Raw genomic sequence first — 17042 nt, 5'->3', positions numbered from 1 at the left:
ACACATAAACGAAATCCTTAAATCTGTTTTCCCTTCTGAAGTTTAATCAGTAGTCAAGCTCTTAATACTATTTGGAGCCATTTGTTTTCTTATGTTCAGCCATAAACCAGACATCGTAAAAAATATCATCACCACTGTTCATCAGATTATGCCTCCATTCGGGGTCAAAGGTCAAAGCTTGCATAAATCTTCAGATGTGTTATACAAAAGTGCTATTTTAAAAGGGCTGACGTTCACTTTAAACCTCACTAGAAGCCTTGAAAGAATGCAGTAACAGCCAGAAGGTTTCATGTCCACTCGCTCTCCCCTCCGTCTCACAGGCATAGTCAGTGTACGTGTTTGTGACTGGAGGCTCAGGAACAAACTTAGATCACTAAGAGCTCAGCAGATGCCCGTGTAACACTCCAGCATGCAAAAAGTGCACACAGTAACCCAAAAATAACAGCTGCATTACCTCAAGCTACTGATTAAGAGTCAGCTACTGTTTCATCTTCAGACGCTGCAGAGGAAACACAAGCTTTTTAAAAATGAGGCACCAACCAGAGACGTGTAAAATTGAGTAACCTGGTATGATCACATCTTAGAAATTACGAGAAATCCAGCAGCAAAAGTGTGATTAACAGAAGCACTGCATACCTTCATGAGAACGTTTCAGGTTTTACGTGCTTACAGAGAAAGTGTGAGAGCTGCTGGGGCATATAAAGAGTGATCTGACGGCTTACAGAGGCATACGCACAGACTAAGAAACTTAAGGACAAGGAGCACCTTTAGGGAGGAGAACAGAAAACTGCACTGTTCTTAAAGAAGGCTCAAAAATTGGTGGAAATTTGTAAGAGGAAAATACAGACAGACACCATCAAAATCTCTCATGAGCATTAGGGCTGGGCCATATCATACCGTTCACGGTAATACCGGTATAATGTTGGGCAACGACAAGAAAATGAAATATTGCGATAGAATATGGGTAAAACGCGCATGCGCAGTGCCTTTGTTTTCATACGCGCATAGCCAAAAAGGCACGGCGGCGACGGAGAATGACAAGGGCGAAAGCAGATCGTTGAGTGAAACGGATGAACCAGAACTGGTTTGTAAAAATGCTGCAACTTCAATGGTGTGGAACTGGTTTAGCTTCCGTCCATCAGATACACAACAAAGCACTATTTTTGGTAGAGCATGCTAGCGGGCCGTCGTTATGATCGTGTTTTTTGGAAAATATGGCACACTTAAAATCAATCCTTTGATTTTTCTGAAAATTGACAGTGCCCCTTATAATCCCGTGTGCCTTATGTATGAATTCTGGTTGTGTTTACTGACCTGGAAACGATTTTATGTGGTACACGGCGCTCAAAAATCTGTCAAATGTTTTAGTACGACTTTGCTAAGCTACGAACCCGCACTGCTTGATGGATTGTCGGAGCATTACGGCTATCGTAGGCAGGCGCCTCGCGGAGTGATACGTACTGTGCTTCAACATAATATTACCGCGTTGTGTGTGTATAACCTCTTTTTAGGTTTTGTGGATATTATACATGGTTATGCTGAGGATATGTCGACCAGTTTCCACTGGAAATGCCTTTTGGTTAAACTGTCAGCAAGGAATTTGCACTGTTAAATTTTTATGTAACTTTAATGCACATAAAAAAACAGCTGCTTGTTTAAGTGAAAATACATTGATTTTTTTTTTTTGCACTAATAAAATTGTGGAGTTGTAAAGTATTTTGTCTCGTGTCAATTATATCGTCAGTTATATCGTCATCGCAAATTTTCAAATCTATATCGTGATAAATATTGTTGGTCATATCGCCCTGCTCTAATGAGCATGATGCTCATGTTTGTGATTTTCTCACAGCTTCTTGGGAAAGGCCTCCTCAGTTTGCTCAAATATCACATAGTATTGTGCTCACTATGCATGAACTGCACGAACTGTTGATCAGGGAGGTTTTGTACTACCTTCAGCTCCCAGCAGTGTTCCAGAATGGAAAACAGGGACATCCAAAACCTCACTGACACACTATACTACCTAACAGATTCTTAGGGATGCTGGGGAAACGTTTAGTGAAACACTGCAAAGCAGTAACAAAGTCCCGGGGAAGAGTGGTGAACAGGGAGGTCACACTGCAGTAAAAGTACCTCCTGGTTCTTTAAAAGCTGCCTGGGACAAAGCTGTAAATATACAGCCTGATGTCCAACACTGACCTCTGTAGTATCTCATAAAAGCACAGAAACATGCACAGTATAAAACAAAAAGCTTTCTGGCAATATTTATAACTCCACATATTCATTTCTGATGCAGACCAGTACTTAGAATCTCTTAGAAGAAACCAGACCTCATACAGTGGGCATCACCCATTCTCTGTAATGAAGTGCAGAACCGCTGTGGGTAAATTCTTGCTCAAGCATCAGTCTCCAGTTGTGGACATGTGGAAATTATTCAAGTTCCTGCACAATCATCAGGTCTAAACAAACAAAAGAGGAGGGCATTTGAACAATGCAGAGTCTTGTTCAAGCTACAGCTTCATAACTGTCCGACCTGATCAGCCATCTTTCCCAGGGTAACACGGGGTTCACAATCAGCCCAGAGCAACTGGCAGCCACACGTTTTACCGCTGTAAGAACAGCTCGGGTCCCTCGGCTGACCACTTGAAAGCCAGAATAGGCTCTCCTAGCTGGGACACAGCGTGTAGCTGAGGCTCATTTACTTTAATGCTTGTCAGAAGACTGCCAACAACAACAAGAGGGAAAGGGAGAAAGTATCTTGGTCTCACTGGGGTTTGGGGGATTTAACAAAATAAAAAATAAAAAAAAAAAAAGAGTTGCAGCTGGTGTTCAGAGACTTGTTTCTGTCAGAGATGTGAAATCTGATTAAGAACGAAGGCAGAGAGACACTGTGGGGTGTCTCTGTAAAGCTCGCTCATCAGTCGGCCAAGGACAAAGGGGGACAATGAGGAAGGGCAGAAAAATCCTTTTTCACTTTGTTGTAGAGATTTAGATGAGGGAATCAATTCTCATACTGGTGCACTGATTACAAGAGTGCAGCCAACAGCTGTTTCGTGTAGAATAGAAATAAAGATTATGGAAAATCACTGTCTGGTTTTAACAGATCACACAAAAAAATTGAGCAGAACTTCTGATTTACCACCACCATGTTTAAAGTCACGTTCAGTCTCTGTAGCTCACATGCATCATGCTACCCAAATACTTCCTTTGCAACTAAGTACTTTAGAGTTTTGCCACTTGATTTTAAACACACACAAACAGAGATGAGAAAAGCCCAGGACTGTACACAGGGCTGGGCCTCACAATGTGCTGGCAGGCAGAGTCAAGCATGAAATGGGCTTTATCCCTCAGAGAGTCAGGCGGGGACGTGATGAGAGGACTGAGGTGATTCGCTGCCCCGAGCCCCCACCCCAATGTCATCTGCTGTGTATAATTCCACAGCTCGAGAACAGCCAGGAGATGTGTGTATGTGAGATATGAGAAACATGAGAAACCTGAGGCCTGAACTAGAAAGTCCAAGAATACAAGAACAAATTGGGGGAACAGAGGTTTTAAATGAAATTACTCTGATATAGACTACAAAATCTCTTTTGTCAGCATTTACTGGCTTGGTAGCAGTGGCTGGATAAGAGCTGGCTGTCAGAAACACAGCAGCGTAACAAAGACAACGAGAGGCTGGGGTGTTAACTAGAAGTCTACTTGTCATTACTAATGACCGCTTCTTACTTCTCTTTCTGTTCTTGCCTCCATCTGCAGAGTTATTCTCTCCATGTCTCAGGCCATGATGTTACTTGGCAGCAGAAACAATGAGAACAACACAGGGAAGTTTGATCAACAGCTACAACAACTGATCACGATTTGCTAAAAAGAAAAGAAAAAAAAACCCCAGGCTCTTGAGGTTGGACAAGAGGCTCTCATCCCGATCATGATTTTCTGGCGATGCAGCGTTCGTGGCCTCTCATGTTTGAGTGTTCAAACATGACACTCTTTGTATTATCTGAAAGCCCCTTTAGACTGTTACCAATTATTCCTGAACCCTGATCTCTTTTATGAGACAAAAGGGTGGTAGCAACTGCACAGAGAAATTCACGGTTCCTCTCTGGAGAGCATTTCATTTCTCAGGCTGTGATGAGATCCTTTGTTCTCACTTTAACTCCCAGCATCACATAATTGGCCACCATCTGGGACTCTCTCATTCCTATTCTTTTGCTCCATGTCATTCTCTTCTGTTTCCCTCCGACCGCCTTTTCCACATGTGCTACATATGCATGTTTTCATGGTAGGAAATCAGACATCTGTTGTCAATGCCTAATTCTTTCCTGAAGGATTATGTGATGTTATAATGAGGAACAATTACTGAACTAGCTTGCCCTCGACATTTCGACGGTTCATTGGAAAGCAGTGCATTTGTACTTTTTAGCAAGGGGAAAAAAAGAAAGGTACAAATGTGGCAGAGGGCAATGTGAAGGGGTCCCAAAGAGATCCTCTGGCCTTTAAGTGGCCTTTTCACATTCTCGCTTTATTCTTCCACTGTCCTTATCCATCCGGTAGCCCTTCTGCTTTACATGGATCACCGTTTACTTTCTTTTCTAGCTGAATCAAATCTCTGCCCAACGCCCACAACTAGCACAGATAGCAGCAGCTGACGCTTTTTCTTCTGACATCTCTTTACTTGTAACTTTCTAGATTCAGAATCAAATCTGAGATGGACTGCCATAAAACTTTGTAAGCACATTCATGTTCCCCTAAAAATTAATTATAATAACTTTGGCGGTTGCTCAAATTGTCTAGCTCCATTATCCAAATTAAAAAGACTTTAGCCTCATCTGTACTTTGTTTTCGCTGCTAATCAGTTAATGGTACTTTGGCATGCTAAACTAGGACTGTAATAACACAACAAACGACATTATATCTGTTAAGTATCAGCATGTGCAGCCGTAACCTCTTTGCATTTTCTAAGCAGTGTAAAGACCACAACATATAACTGTAGATAAAAGATGGGGCTTGTCACCCACTAGATTGTCAATCTTAAACTTGAGTGCTTCAAATGTCACCATCCTAGCTTTTAAATCCAGACGTCACTGTTATTTAAACAAGTGTCCTCCTGACACATTCTTTTCTAGGCCTGGCATTAGACTGGAAACAATCTCAGATATTATTTAGCGACTTACAAACTGAATGGAAGGCTACTACACGATTAGCATCATGCCATTAATACTTAAGGACATCTCGGCCTTCGGTTTGCATGAGAGCAGTCCAACATTACAATTCCTTATTTTTGCTTTTCTTTCTAGTTTAGACTGTCCAAGAAAAACCCAACAAAAAAGCATCAAGCTTGATGAAAAATGGTGATCAAATGTGACCATTTTTTGTAACATACACTCAAACTAAATTTGGCAGGTCCGGGGTTTTTCCTATTCTACTCCCAGAGAGAAGATAGATAGGGAAAAAACGGGGGTATCTGCACATTCGCATGATCTGAGAGTGCGTGTAGTTATTTAGGGCATGCATATCCCAAGTGGCAGGGAGTGAATGTTTTAAGAGGGAACAAAGGCTGTCTAAGTGAGGGCTGTGACGGAGGAGCTTCTTTGTGGAAAGATGACAGGGAAAAAATAAATATCCATCAAAAAGCTGCTATCAGCTCCACTGATCAAGGATCGTCTGATGAGGAAGTCGGCTTAATTGGGGCCCATCAATAAAAAAAAGTGCCATATGCTCAAACACAGAGACCATGAGATATGAGACTCATTAAAAAAAACATGGCTTAAAAACTGCAAAGGGAAGAAACATAATAAAATAAGTAGGCTTAGGAGTAAGAGAGCAAATGAGCACTGGGACAATCTTTGTTAAGCAGTGAACATCCACACTCCCCACCCCAATATACAACACCAGGCCAGACAAAGGAGGTATAAGCTAATAAATGCCAGGTAATGTAGCCGGCTGAAGTTATTGATATCGTTTACAATGTATTAGCCTGTCACCCAGCTGTGTGTGTATGCGAGTCTGTGGTTTTCCCCCCAGGGGGGCTGAACACACACAGCGGAGTCCCATCTGTTAGCGTTGATGACAGCAGTGTGTGTGTGTGGATGTGTATAGCCACAGGGGCTGTGTGCGTGGTGGAAACATGACAAATCGCAGGCCTAAAGGACAGGGCACAACAATAAAATAGATGACACCATCTATTAGACACTAATTAATATTAATATCTACACACTGACACATGGAAACACACACCTTCATTAAAACCACTGAGCTTTGAGTTAAAAACTAACATTGCATGAAATACCACCACCTTGCACCGCCCAGAGGGAAGATGTGTTGGAAAAAACATCCATTCTAGGAGAAAAAAGCCTAGAAGAGTCAGAGGCCCAATTCCCATAAAAACAAATAATAGGAGAACCTAATTTTATTCCTGGGAGTGTTAATAACATGCTAAGCAGCAACAGAATGTAGAATTTACCCCCATAATAATAAGAAATGAAAAATCTCCCTACGCTTGCTTACACTTCTTCACTGTTTACATCATAGTGTGCATACTTCTAAATACACTCACCAGGCTGTATTTCATTCTAATGAGAGCTTTATGTTGGCATCAAGTTTGATGCAGTACTTGAGAGATGAGATCAGAGCTCAGGGCCTGAGCTTTCTACACTGGCACATTTCCACCGGTCAAGAAGTTTTACTGCTACGATCAGCCGGCTACTATCCCAAACAATGGCACTTTGACCAATAAACCCCTCAATCTTTGCATCTAATGCTTCATAGTGATGAAAGACCTCAGGCTCCTAAGTGGGAACTTGAGTGCACGTGGATGCTCACCTCAAACTTTACAACCCCTTTGCACCCGGAGCTTTACAGTAATGCTGGCCTAATGTGTGTGCACCCCTGTCCGGCTCCGTGGCTTCGGAGAGGGAGGCGAGAGCTGCCGGGAACAAACAACATCATCACTGCTCTCCTTCTGTACCTAATGCCCAACTTCTCTGGCTCCCATTATCTCCGAGAGACTACTCAAAACTATCAGGTTATTGCTTTTCGCGGCTTGACAATGCCGCACTCCGCGTCGTCTGTGTTGAGATGAAGGGCTGCCACGCGCTCAAACCAATAACAACAACCCCCAGCGTTGTGCGGTGCTGAAGGGATGATGGGAACAAGTGGGGAGGGAGAGGGCTGAAGTAGTGAGGAGATTATTAGAGCTGTTACATGACTCTTGAGAGAACACGAAGCTCCTCTATAGAAAGAACACCGAGGAGGAGGCGGTTCAGTGCAGCACCACATGGTGTTGGATGGGATCGCTTTAGTGACAGACTCGAAACAACATCAACCTCGGTTTGATATTTTTAAAAATGAGACACAGACTTGAGAAAATCCTGTGACTTGCGATGCTAATTTGCATTGAAGTATTGATAGTAGGTGTAAGTCCCATTTAATCCAATAAAACTGTCATCGTGTCAGCATGCTAATGTGATTGTGAAGGAAGCCTCACAGAAATCAGCATTTTAAAGTAACTTCAAGCCTCAAATAACCAACTTCCTGTTGTTTTCAACTCATCTTTGAAAACTTGTGCTTGTGCAAGATGATTGAAGATGTCAAACTAGAGTCTTGGGAAGCACAATACCTGCAGTAGGATCCCATTTCCTCAATTAAAGCCCTGATAGGTGGGAAATGGAGACCGACTAATGTAGTCATATGGAGCTGGGAGCTGGTGACAAATTCCTCCTCAGATAAGCCAAGTAATTAAACCCAAACAAGGTGAGCCCAGAGGAGGCTGAGATGGGCTGCACAAGTGTTATCAGATGAAAGGACTGGTGAAGCAGGGCGATATGATGCGTTTCTGCCGCTCAGCCTACCCGGTTACATAAGTGGCCCTCTGAAGACGAGTATTGCAAGTTACAGCTGACACATAAAGGGCAAACTTGCACAGTGCACGAGGTAGAGGATGGTTTAGAGGCCAAGCGAGTGTCTGCACTCATAACCAGTGAAAAGTTTATAATTTCAAAAACATCCATGTATTGGAGCTTTTAAAACTAAGTGCCATTGATTGGAGGCAAACAATTCAAGCACTTGAGGCAAGGCCCGTTTTCTCAATCGCCTGCTTTCAGACACTTTAAGAATGAATTTGTGTTTCCAGTTTGAAAGACAGGAGGGCTGCAGCTCTGATTTTGTTTCCGTTTAGTGTGGGATTAGCAACACGACCTCAGAGTTCAGAGTTTATCTGCTCCGGGGATGTCAGCCCAAATGGAAATAAAGCAACTCAATCAAGTCACCTTAATTCCCACAGTTAACGTGTGCGTGTACACTGGCGGAAATCCCACATAATGTACCTCCTTACAAGTCTGTATCAAAAAATGCTTTCTTGGTACTATCATAACAAAATCTCTGGCTCGAATCGTACCACGATCTTATGACGATAGAGGCGATCAACTTTCTCAACAAAGTAACCACAGCGGATTAAAAGAAGAAAAAAGAAAAAAAACTTCCCTCTCGATATGCCCTTTTACGGTCAGTCAGTATTCCACAAGCTTTTTAAATAAATCACAGGGTCTCCAGAGAGCAAAGCAAAACACTGAAGGCTCCTTCTCAACCCAGCTTCAGGAAAGCAAACAGCTCAGGTCCTGCTCTCTATCTGTGGGCTCTGCAGGACTCCTTCGCTTGCTGTAATAAACATATGATATCAGAGTCTAACACAAGTGCCACCATGTCTGAAGCATCCATGAACATTTAAAGAATGACAAGAAACCAACTAAGCAAGCAGTCAGACCATAAATCCTCCTGTTTTAGGACACATATGTTGTTTTATTCAGAGACTAAAGCAGCAGTGTTGTGCTCAGGATCAGGGCCTTTGCGTTCAGTGGACGCACTGTTGATAGGTTCACCCACAAACCTACTATGTATAACATATTCACAGTATTTCCACCCTCCATGCGTCTGGGACAGAACATGCCATTCTATCCGCCTTACTAAACCTCCACCCCTCCCCCTCCAGCAAAAGCATGTGGCGTATTTGTTTGTTTTCTGCAAGGGTGGGGTGGGGGGGTGGGGGGGGGTGTTCTGCCTGATGTTGGCTTGAAATTGATGTTCCCAGTAACGTTTCAGTAGCAGCAGCAGCAGCAGCATCCGCCTCAGGTTTTAGAGTTAAGTCACAATGTTGCAGAACTAATGACCTGATGTAGCTTCTATTGTATCCCATTGTCTGTTAAACCAGCACTAAAATCTCAGTCTTAAAAGTTTAACGACTCACTGCCTGATATTGAAGCTGTCGATAAGGCACAAAAATATGCCATTTCAGGCGTATGAGTGTTTTGCTTTCAAAGCCAACACTGAAGGATGTAAAGCATCAAAATGAAAGAGAAAAGACTGGAAAGATCTAGTGACAAACAGGAAATGCTGTAACAAACAACAAACTTCAAAGCCCCTTTAAGAGACTGCGGGAACTTGGGTCTGAGGAGAAACATATCCGCTCATTCACATAAGATTTATAAGATATTTTTGAGACGCATTCCTCCCCTAAAAATCCAACTTTACAAACGTGACTGATGTGTGTCCCACTTTCCTGATATCAGAGGAGGGAGGATTTGTATTCCTGTTTATTCCTGATGCAACTTGTAACAGATGCTGTGTATCAACTACGAGTATTATGCTGTACGCAGCAGCCACAAACAAAACTTTAACTGCTTAGTCCAGAGTCAAAAGCAGGATTATAAATAACCTGCCATAAACTCACCTCTGGCATAGACACCCGGCACTTGAGAGAAATTGAAGATAACGGCGTTTAAAAGCCCTCCGAGTTGACCCACTTTCATAATGTGAAGTTTGATCGATTACAGGGCAGCAGAGGAGGAAACTATAACAGCTGCAATTTGGAGAAAACTGACAGGAGTCAAGCTTCACTTGACCAAATAGATTTTTTTGAAGACGTTCTGGAAAAAATGGAAATGTGACACCTCTGTAGGCTTTTCAGCAAAAACTAAACAGTGAGTGGAGAACGGCATTTTGCCTCAATACCAAGAAACCGCAGATTCCACTGTGGAGGCCGTATCTAGTTAATGAGACTGAAAGGGAGTTTTATGGAGACATTTCTCACAATAAGACAGGGGGAACCCCCCCCTTAAATAAACTCTCCTTCACACTATTAATCCAACCAGCGTCATTAGAGGTAACCACTACAAACCATACAATTGTGTGCAGAAGCTAGACAGCTAATTAAAATGAGTCAGATGGTGGAAAATCTCCCCCCAAGAGGACACAGACGTCTCTCTTTGTGCATGGTCTATTTTACAGCCGTTCTCCTACCTGGACTTGCCCTTTGCCCATGATCTTGTCCACAATCTCATTGTCGTCTTTGTTCAGCATGCTTTTGTCGTAACACTTCTCGTAGCACAGGATCCGAAGGTACTGGGAGCCCTCCAACTCTATCTCAAACTCCTGTGCAGTGACACGGATGTAAACAAGGAGAAGAATGAAGATGAAAACAGCACAGTTAAAAAAATAAGAAAAGAAAAAAAGATGTCTTTGCGACTGACTTCGTTCCACTGAGGCTCTGTGGTGTCCCTGAAGACTCGGGTCTTGGCCTTGCTGACAAAGTATCCAAATGAGTCTACTTCGAGAGTGCAGTATAGATCTGAAAGCACAGAGAGTAGACAGGTCGGTGAGATGAAACAACAACAGAGTATGACAGACAAAATCTGAAGCACTGGAGAACACTTTAAAAAAAACAGAAGATCAAACATATTGTAGATGTTTAAAAATGACTAAAACATGCTGTTACACATGTTTAACTGCTGCAGACGGGTGTTGGACAGATACATTTATCGTTCCCTGTGTGGAAATTTGATAGCAGCAGAAGATACTTGACATTTCAAAGCACCATATAAAAACAATCACATGAACATAAGACGTAAAGCACACAATATACAGACACTTTCCCTCTCCAAGCATCTTAGGGATGATTTTGGCCAGACCAGCTTCCAATTAAAGAGATGTGGATTCTTTTTGCACCGCGACCGATTGATTTACTAGAAAAGGTCAAATATATATAGCATCAATCCTCCAGTGGAACTGCCTGATATTTAAATATACATTTTTGAGTCTTCAAAAAATAAATAAAATAAAATGTTTTCCCTTGAAGCCATAATGATGTGTTAATATGTCTGTGAAGGTTCTCAGTCATCCAGGTCATCGTAGTCAAAGGAGCTTGCAAAGAAAAGCGTCTGGACTTCTTTAAGTTACTTGAAGACGTTTCACCTCTCATCCGAGAGGCTTCTTCAGTTCTAAGGTCAAATGGTGGAGAGTCCCAGATATAAACCTGGTGGGAGTGTCCCCCCACAGAGGGACAAAAGGACCCCCTGATGATCCTCTAATCGCCTGAGCCAAGGTGTGGAACTGGGTGTGGGTCCCAATCAGCCAGAGTTTCGGGTGGGTTCATTGTGAAACCTGGCCCCACCTTATCATGCGAATTCCTGAGATCAGATGGCCCAGGGTGTGAGTGGGCGTTAAGGTGTCTGGGAAGGGATCTCAAAACTGGATTATAGATGGCAGAGAGTTGGTGTCGTAAACCACCGCCTCTGTTCAAAGATGGTCGCTCACAGTGGACATACAGTGGGGCAAAAAAGTATTTAGTCAGCCACCGATTGTGCAAGTTCCCCCACTTAAAATGATGACAGAGGTCAGTAATTTGCACCAGAGGTACACTTCAACTGTGAGAGACAGAATGTGAAAAAAAAATCCATGAATTCACATGGTAGGATTTGTAAAGAATTTATTCGTAAATCAGGGTGGAAAATAAGTATTTGGTCACCTCAAACAAGGAAAATCCCTGGCTCTCACAGACCTGTAACGTCTTCTGTAAGAAGCTTTTCTGTCCCCCACTCGTTACCTGTATGAATGGCACCTGTTTGACCTCATCATCTGTATAAAAGACACCTGTCCACAGCCTCAACCAGTCAGACTCCAAACTCCGCCATGGCCAAGACCAAAGAGCTTTCGAAGGACACCAGGAAAAGAATTGTAGACCTGCACCAGACTGGGAAGAGTGAATCTACAATAGGCAAGCAGCTTGGTGTGAAAAAATCAACTGTGGGAGCAATCATCAGAAAATGGAAGACATACAAGACCACTGATAATCTCCCTCGATCTGGGGCTCCACGCAAGATCTCATCCCGTGGGGTCAAAATGATCATGAGAACGGTGAGCAAAGATCCCAGAACCACACGGGGGGACCTGGTGAATGACCTGCAGAGAGCTGGGACCAAAGTAACAAAGGTCACCATCAGTAACACACTACAACGGCAGGGAATCAAATCCCGCAGTGCCAGACGTGTTCCGCTGCTGAAGCCAGTGCATGTCCAGGCCCGTCTGAAGTTTGCCAGAGAGCACATGGATGATACAGCAGAGGATTGGGAGAATGTCATGTGGTCAGATGAAACCAAAGTAGAACTTTTTGGTATAAACTCAACTCGTCGTGTTTGGAGGAAGAAGAATACTGAGTTGCATCCCAAGAACACCATACCTACTGTGAAGCATGGGGGTGGAAACATCATGCTATGGGGCTGTTTTTCTGCCAAGGGGACAGGACGACTGATCCGTGTTAAGGACAGAATGAATGGGGCCAAGTATCGTGAGATTTTGAGCCAAAACCTCCTTCCATCAGTGAGAACTTTGAAGATGAAACGAGGCTGGGTCTTCCAACATGACAATGATCCAAAACACACCGCCCGGGCAACAAAGGAGTGGCTCCGTAAGAAGCATTTGAAAGTCCTGGAATGGCCTAGCCAGTCTCCAGACCTCAACCCCATAGAAAATCTGTGGCGGGAGTTGAAAGTCCGTGTTGCTCGGCGACAGCCCCAAAACATCACTGCTCTTGAGAAGATCTGCATGGAGGAATGGGCCAAAATACCAGCTACTGTGTGTGCAAACCTGGTAAAGACCTATAGTAAACGTTTGACCTCTGTTATTGCCAACAAAGGTTATGTTACAAAGTATTGAGTTGTATTTTTGTTATTGACCAAATACTTATTTTCCACCCTGATTTACGAATAAATTCTTTACAAATCCTACCATGTGAATTCATGGATTTTTTTTTCACATTCTGTCTCTCACAGTTGAAGTGTACCTCTGGTGCAAATTACTGACCTCTGTCATCATTTTAAGTGGGGGAACTTGCACAATCGGTGGCTGACTAAATACTTTTTTGCCCCACTGTAGATGGCTTCTTTCACTCCTCTTTCAAACCATCTGTCCTCTCTGTCCAAAATGTGAACATTGGCATCCTCGAAAGAGTGTCCTTTATCCTTAAGATGCAGATGGACAGCTGAATCTTGTCCTGTGGAGGTCGCTCTTCTGTGTTGTGCCATGCGCTTGTGAAGTGGCTGTTTGGTCTCTCCAATGTAGAGGTCAAAGACAAAGACAAAACGCCAAAACACAGACTTAACAATGTGGTGGTACAGTGCAGCGAGGAATGCCCAGACCTCTACATTGGAGAGACCAAACAGCCACTTCACAAGCGCATGGCACAACACAGAAGAGCGACCTCCACAGGACAAGATTCAGCTGTCCATCTGCATCTTAAGGATAAAGGACACTCTTTCGAGGATGCCAATGTTCACATTTTGGACAGAGAGGACAGATGGTTTGAAAGAGGAGTGAAAGAAGCCATCTATGTCCACTGTGAGCGACCATCTTTGAACAGAGGCGGTGGTTTACGACACCAACTCTCTGCCATCTATAATCCAGTTTTGAGATCCCTTCCCAGACGCCTTAACGCCCACTCACACCCTGGGCCATCTGACCTCAGGAATTCGCATGATAAGGTGGGGCCAGGTTTCACAATGAACCCACCCGAAACTCTGGCTGATTGGGACCCACACCCAGTTCCACACCTTGGCTCAGGCGATTAGAGGATCATCAGGGGGTCCTTTTGTCCCTCTGTGGGGGGACACTCCCACCAGGGTTATATCTGGGACTCTCCACCATTTGACCTTAGAACTGAAGAAGCCTCTCGGATGAGAGGTGAAACGTCTTCAAGTAACTTAAAGAAGTCCAGACGCTTTTCTTTGCAAGCTCCTTTGACAATGATGTGTTAACATAATAACCAACAGCCAAAAATCCATTAAAAAACTCAACTTAAGACACAAGACTTGTCTTATGAAAAGAAAGAAAACAACTAAATATGAGGGAAGCTGTGAACAGTGAATGTTGGAATCACCATAAGAGCACGGCCAAAAGTGCAAACATGTATAAAAGTATCACAAATGTGCAATTAAAAGGTGAAAAAAGCCCTCCAATTTGTCAATATGCTACCATTTGACAGCAGACAGGCATCAATCTCCTCCCTGTGTACACAATCAGCACCGGCAGCCCCTCGCCACTCTTAACATCCTCATACCGCAGCAGTAACCCGCCCCTGCTTCCCTCCTCTGGGATCAGCTCACACTCTGCTCTTACACAGAGCAATTAAGTCTGTTAATGTGTTTCTTTAAATGCTCCTGAAACCATTCCTGCAGACTGTGCTACCAGCTGTCTGTAAAGCGTCTCCACTACATCCCCTATGTTGGACTTAACCCCTCGGGTTAACTTCCACTAGACAGCATGATGGATGGGTGAGTGGTTCGACCTTTCACCTGGACAGTCACTAAGATTAAGCAAGAGAGCTGAACGGCAGGGGAGTGGGTTTAATTACATATGCAATAAAATAAAAAAGACATTAATTTAAACAAAAAAAAAGTCAAAAGCAAAGTCATCATCACGATCACAAGATTTAAGAGCCTGACACGAGCCGGGTTATGAGAGGATACCTACCACATCACGTGGATGAGCTGCGACTGGAGAAAACATGTGAGCATGTATCTATAGAATAAAAAGGAGCGTACAGTATAAAGGAATGTCGTTCCATCTGGTTTTATTCCCCCTTTGTTTGTTTTCTCAGCATCCTAAAAGGTTTTGCCATAATCACTCCCAGTTAGGAAGAGATTAGCGGTGGTGGTACGAGGGAAGTTCAATGAGGGGGAATTCAGCGCGACCATCTGGGGGATATTTAAAAAAAACATGAAGCAGTTATTGCACGCTTCCGCTATGTACGGAAGCATAACAGCTCACGGCTGTCACTTCTGATTTGACATCTGGAAAAATCCTTAAACTACCTGTCACAGTCTGCTTTATTAAAGAGGCGGCAACATTCTGATGGTGGCAATGAGCGATTCAACCGGTTCTTTGTGTGCAACTCTAATGTGATTTTATCCTCTTCGTTTCATCTAGCCCTGGAGTAGAGAAGCGTATTCATAGTCCTGAGCAGCTCCCAGTTTTCTCTGGAAGTTGATTTCCTCTCCAGCTGAAATGGGTTTATGTGCCCAGACCTAAAATTCAAACAAGGCCATGGAAAGCATATTTTGAGAGGTCTTTGTGTCCTCACAGTGGATCCAAGAGGGCTTTGAGAAGTAGGACAGACTAAAAGAGGCCTGGAGTTTTCATTTTTCTGGCAGGTCGCCACCAGGCTCAGAGTATGAGGGGGATTTATTGGTCAGCATGGGGTCTCTGACCCCTAAATACAGGGTTAATGGATACCATCCTTTTCCATCTCAATTAGCTGTGGGCTGTAGCCCTTGTGGGGCGCGTATGTTCTTATACAGCAGGCTAATCTTTGCCCGAGGCTGCGCCGAATGCTGGTTCAAACTGTTGGTTCACAGAATCAGGAGACGAGCGATTATCAGTTCAACTACTAGTGTCTCAGCAGCTACAGATTGCAGTCACCAAAACCGCTGCTTCAGGACAAAATATTCTTCTCAGACTACAAAACATAATAAGCAGGGAAATGCCACAATTCAACTGTTTAAACAGAACCCAGAAGAAGAAAACTAATAAAAGCCTGACATAGAGCGACTGAGAATACATGCAGCCATGGCTGGATTGGATTACACAGAAATACAGTCTTGAGAACGTGTGAACACTTTCAGCAGTGGTTTGAATTTGAGCCTTACAGGAAAAACGTCGAAAAGCAGAAACGTCAAAACGAAACAAAAATTTTAAAAATGCCAAGTAGGTGCTTTAACTGTGCAGTGACCATAAATTAAATTTAAAAATGCACCTTTCTCTCATCTTCTAATGTGGATCTGTGCCCCCACCCTATGCAGAAAGTGCAGTTCTATAGGTGTGTATTGAGCTAACTGTTGCATCTTTTTGAAGGGAACGACATGCGAACACTCACTCACACACACAAACAAATAAAAATAAAGCAAGAATAAAATGACATGACATGTTTTTTGCTTCTCATCTAGGTCAGTATTTCCATAGATTTTTTTTTCTATCTGAGTTTTTGGGAGACGCTCAACTCCCAGCTTTTCCCTCTGTGACCCAGTTTGACTAACTTTGCCCTGGGCTGCGCTTCCAAGCCCTTTCCCACTGGGGGAAGATTGTTGTGGCATAAATAACAGCTTCAGTAAAATCTTCGACTACATGCTTACTTGATTTTTTTGATTTGAAGAAAAAAAAAAAAAAAAAGGAGGGGGAGGGGGCAAGAGAAAGCCTACTGTGGAGCATTCAGTGCCCACTTAACCTGACACAGTGAATAATGACTGCTGTTTCAGATCATTACACATTTCCATTCTAATATGAAAATAATCACCATTCGCAATAACAGAAACCACATGCGCACACACGATTATGCAAAAGAGGAAATTGCTGCAAAATCCTCGCACATTGAAATCTGAAATGCCAGAGACGATAAAGTAGAGTACCGACAACGCAACTGGAACCGCACTGAAGCTTTAACACAGGCTGGAACATCGCCACATAAAACCTGTACACAAACCGAATCCCATCATTAAGCTACATCTGGAGGGGGCTTTGTAATTTTAGTCATTTGTGGTATTGGAGGAAATTCCACAAGCAGAGGAATACAGTGTCTCTCAGTGATCTCTGTATGTGTTTGAAACCCCAGAGAAACTGTGCTGATGCTGGACAGGTTTAAAAACTAAACATGAATATTAAAAAAAGCTATAGGAAGCAATTGGCAAAGATGGACTCACATCTGTCCTGATGTTAGTCAGACATATTCA

At 43.2% G+C, this 17042-nt stretch overlaps 1 protein-coding gene across 3 annotated transcripts in view; it reads right to left on the bottom strand.

Annotated features, from left to right (window-relative positions):
- The window catches only part of abr (ABR activator of RhoGEF and GTPase), a 126510-nt gene that overhangs the window by 25253 nt on the left and 84215 nt on the right, over positions 1–17042 (bottom strand). For all 3 annotated transcript variants that reach the window (XM_087847177.1, XM_087847178.1, XM_087847179.1), the window contains exons 15-16: positions 10518–10615; positions 10288–10419 (exon numbers count right to left, since the gene is read on the bottom strand). In XM_087847177.1, the coding sequence (XP_087703303.1) occupies positions 10288–10419; positions 10518–10615 (230 nt within the window). The remainder of the gene's footprint in view (positions 1–10287; positions 10420–10517; positions 10616–17042) is intronic.

The sequence above is a fragment of the Neolamprologus brichardi genome, chromosome 10 (assembly GCF_056152115.1).
Source record: "Neolamprologus brichardi isolate AB-2024 chromosome 10, ASM5615211v1, whole genome shotgun sequence".
NCBI classification, from domain to species: domain Eukaryota; kingdom Metazoa; phylum Chordata; class Actinopteri; order Cichliformes; family Cichlidae; genus Neolamprologus; species Neolamprologus brichardi.
This window is presented reverse-complemented; position numbering and strand designations above follow the sequence as displayed.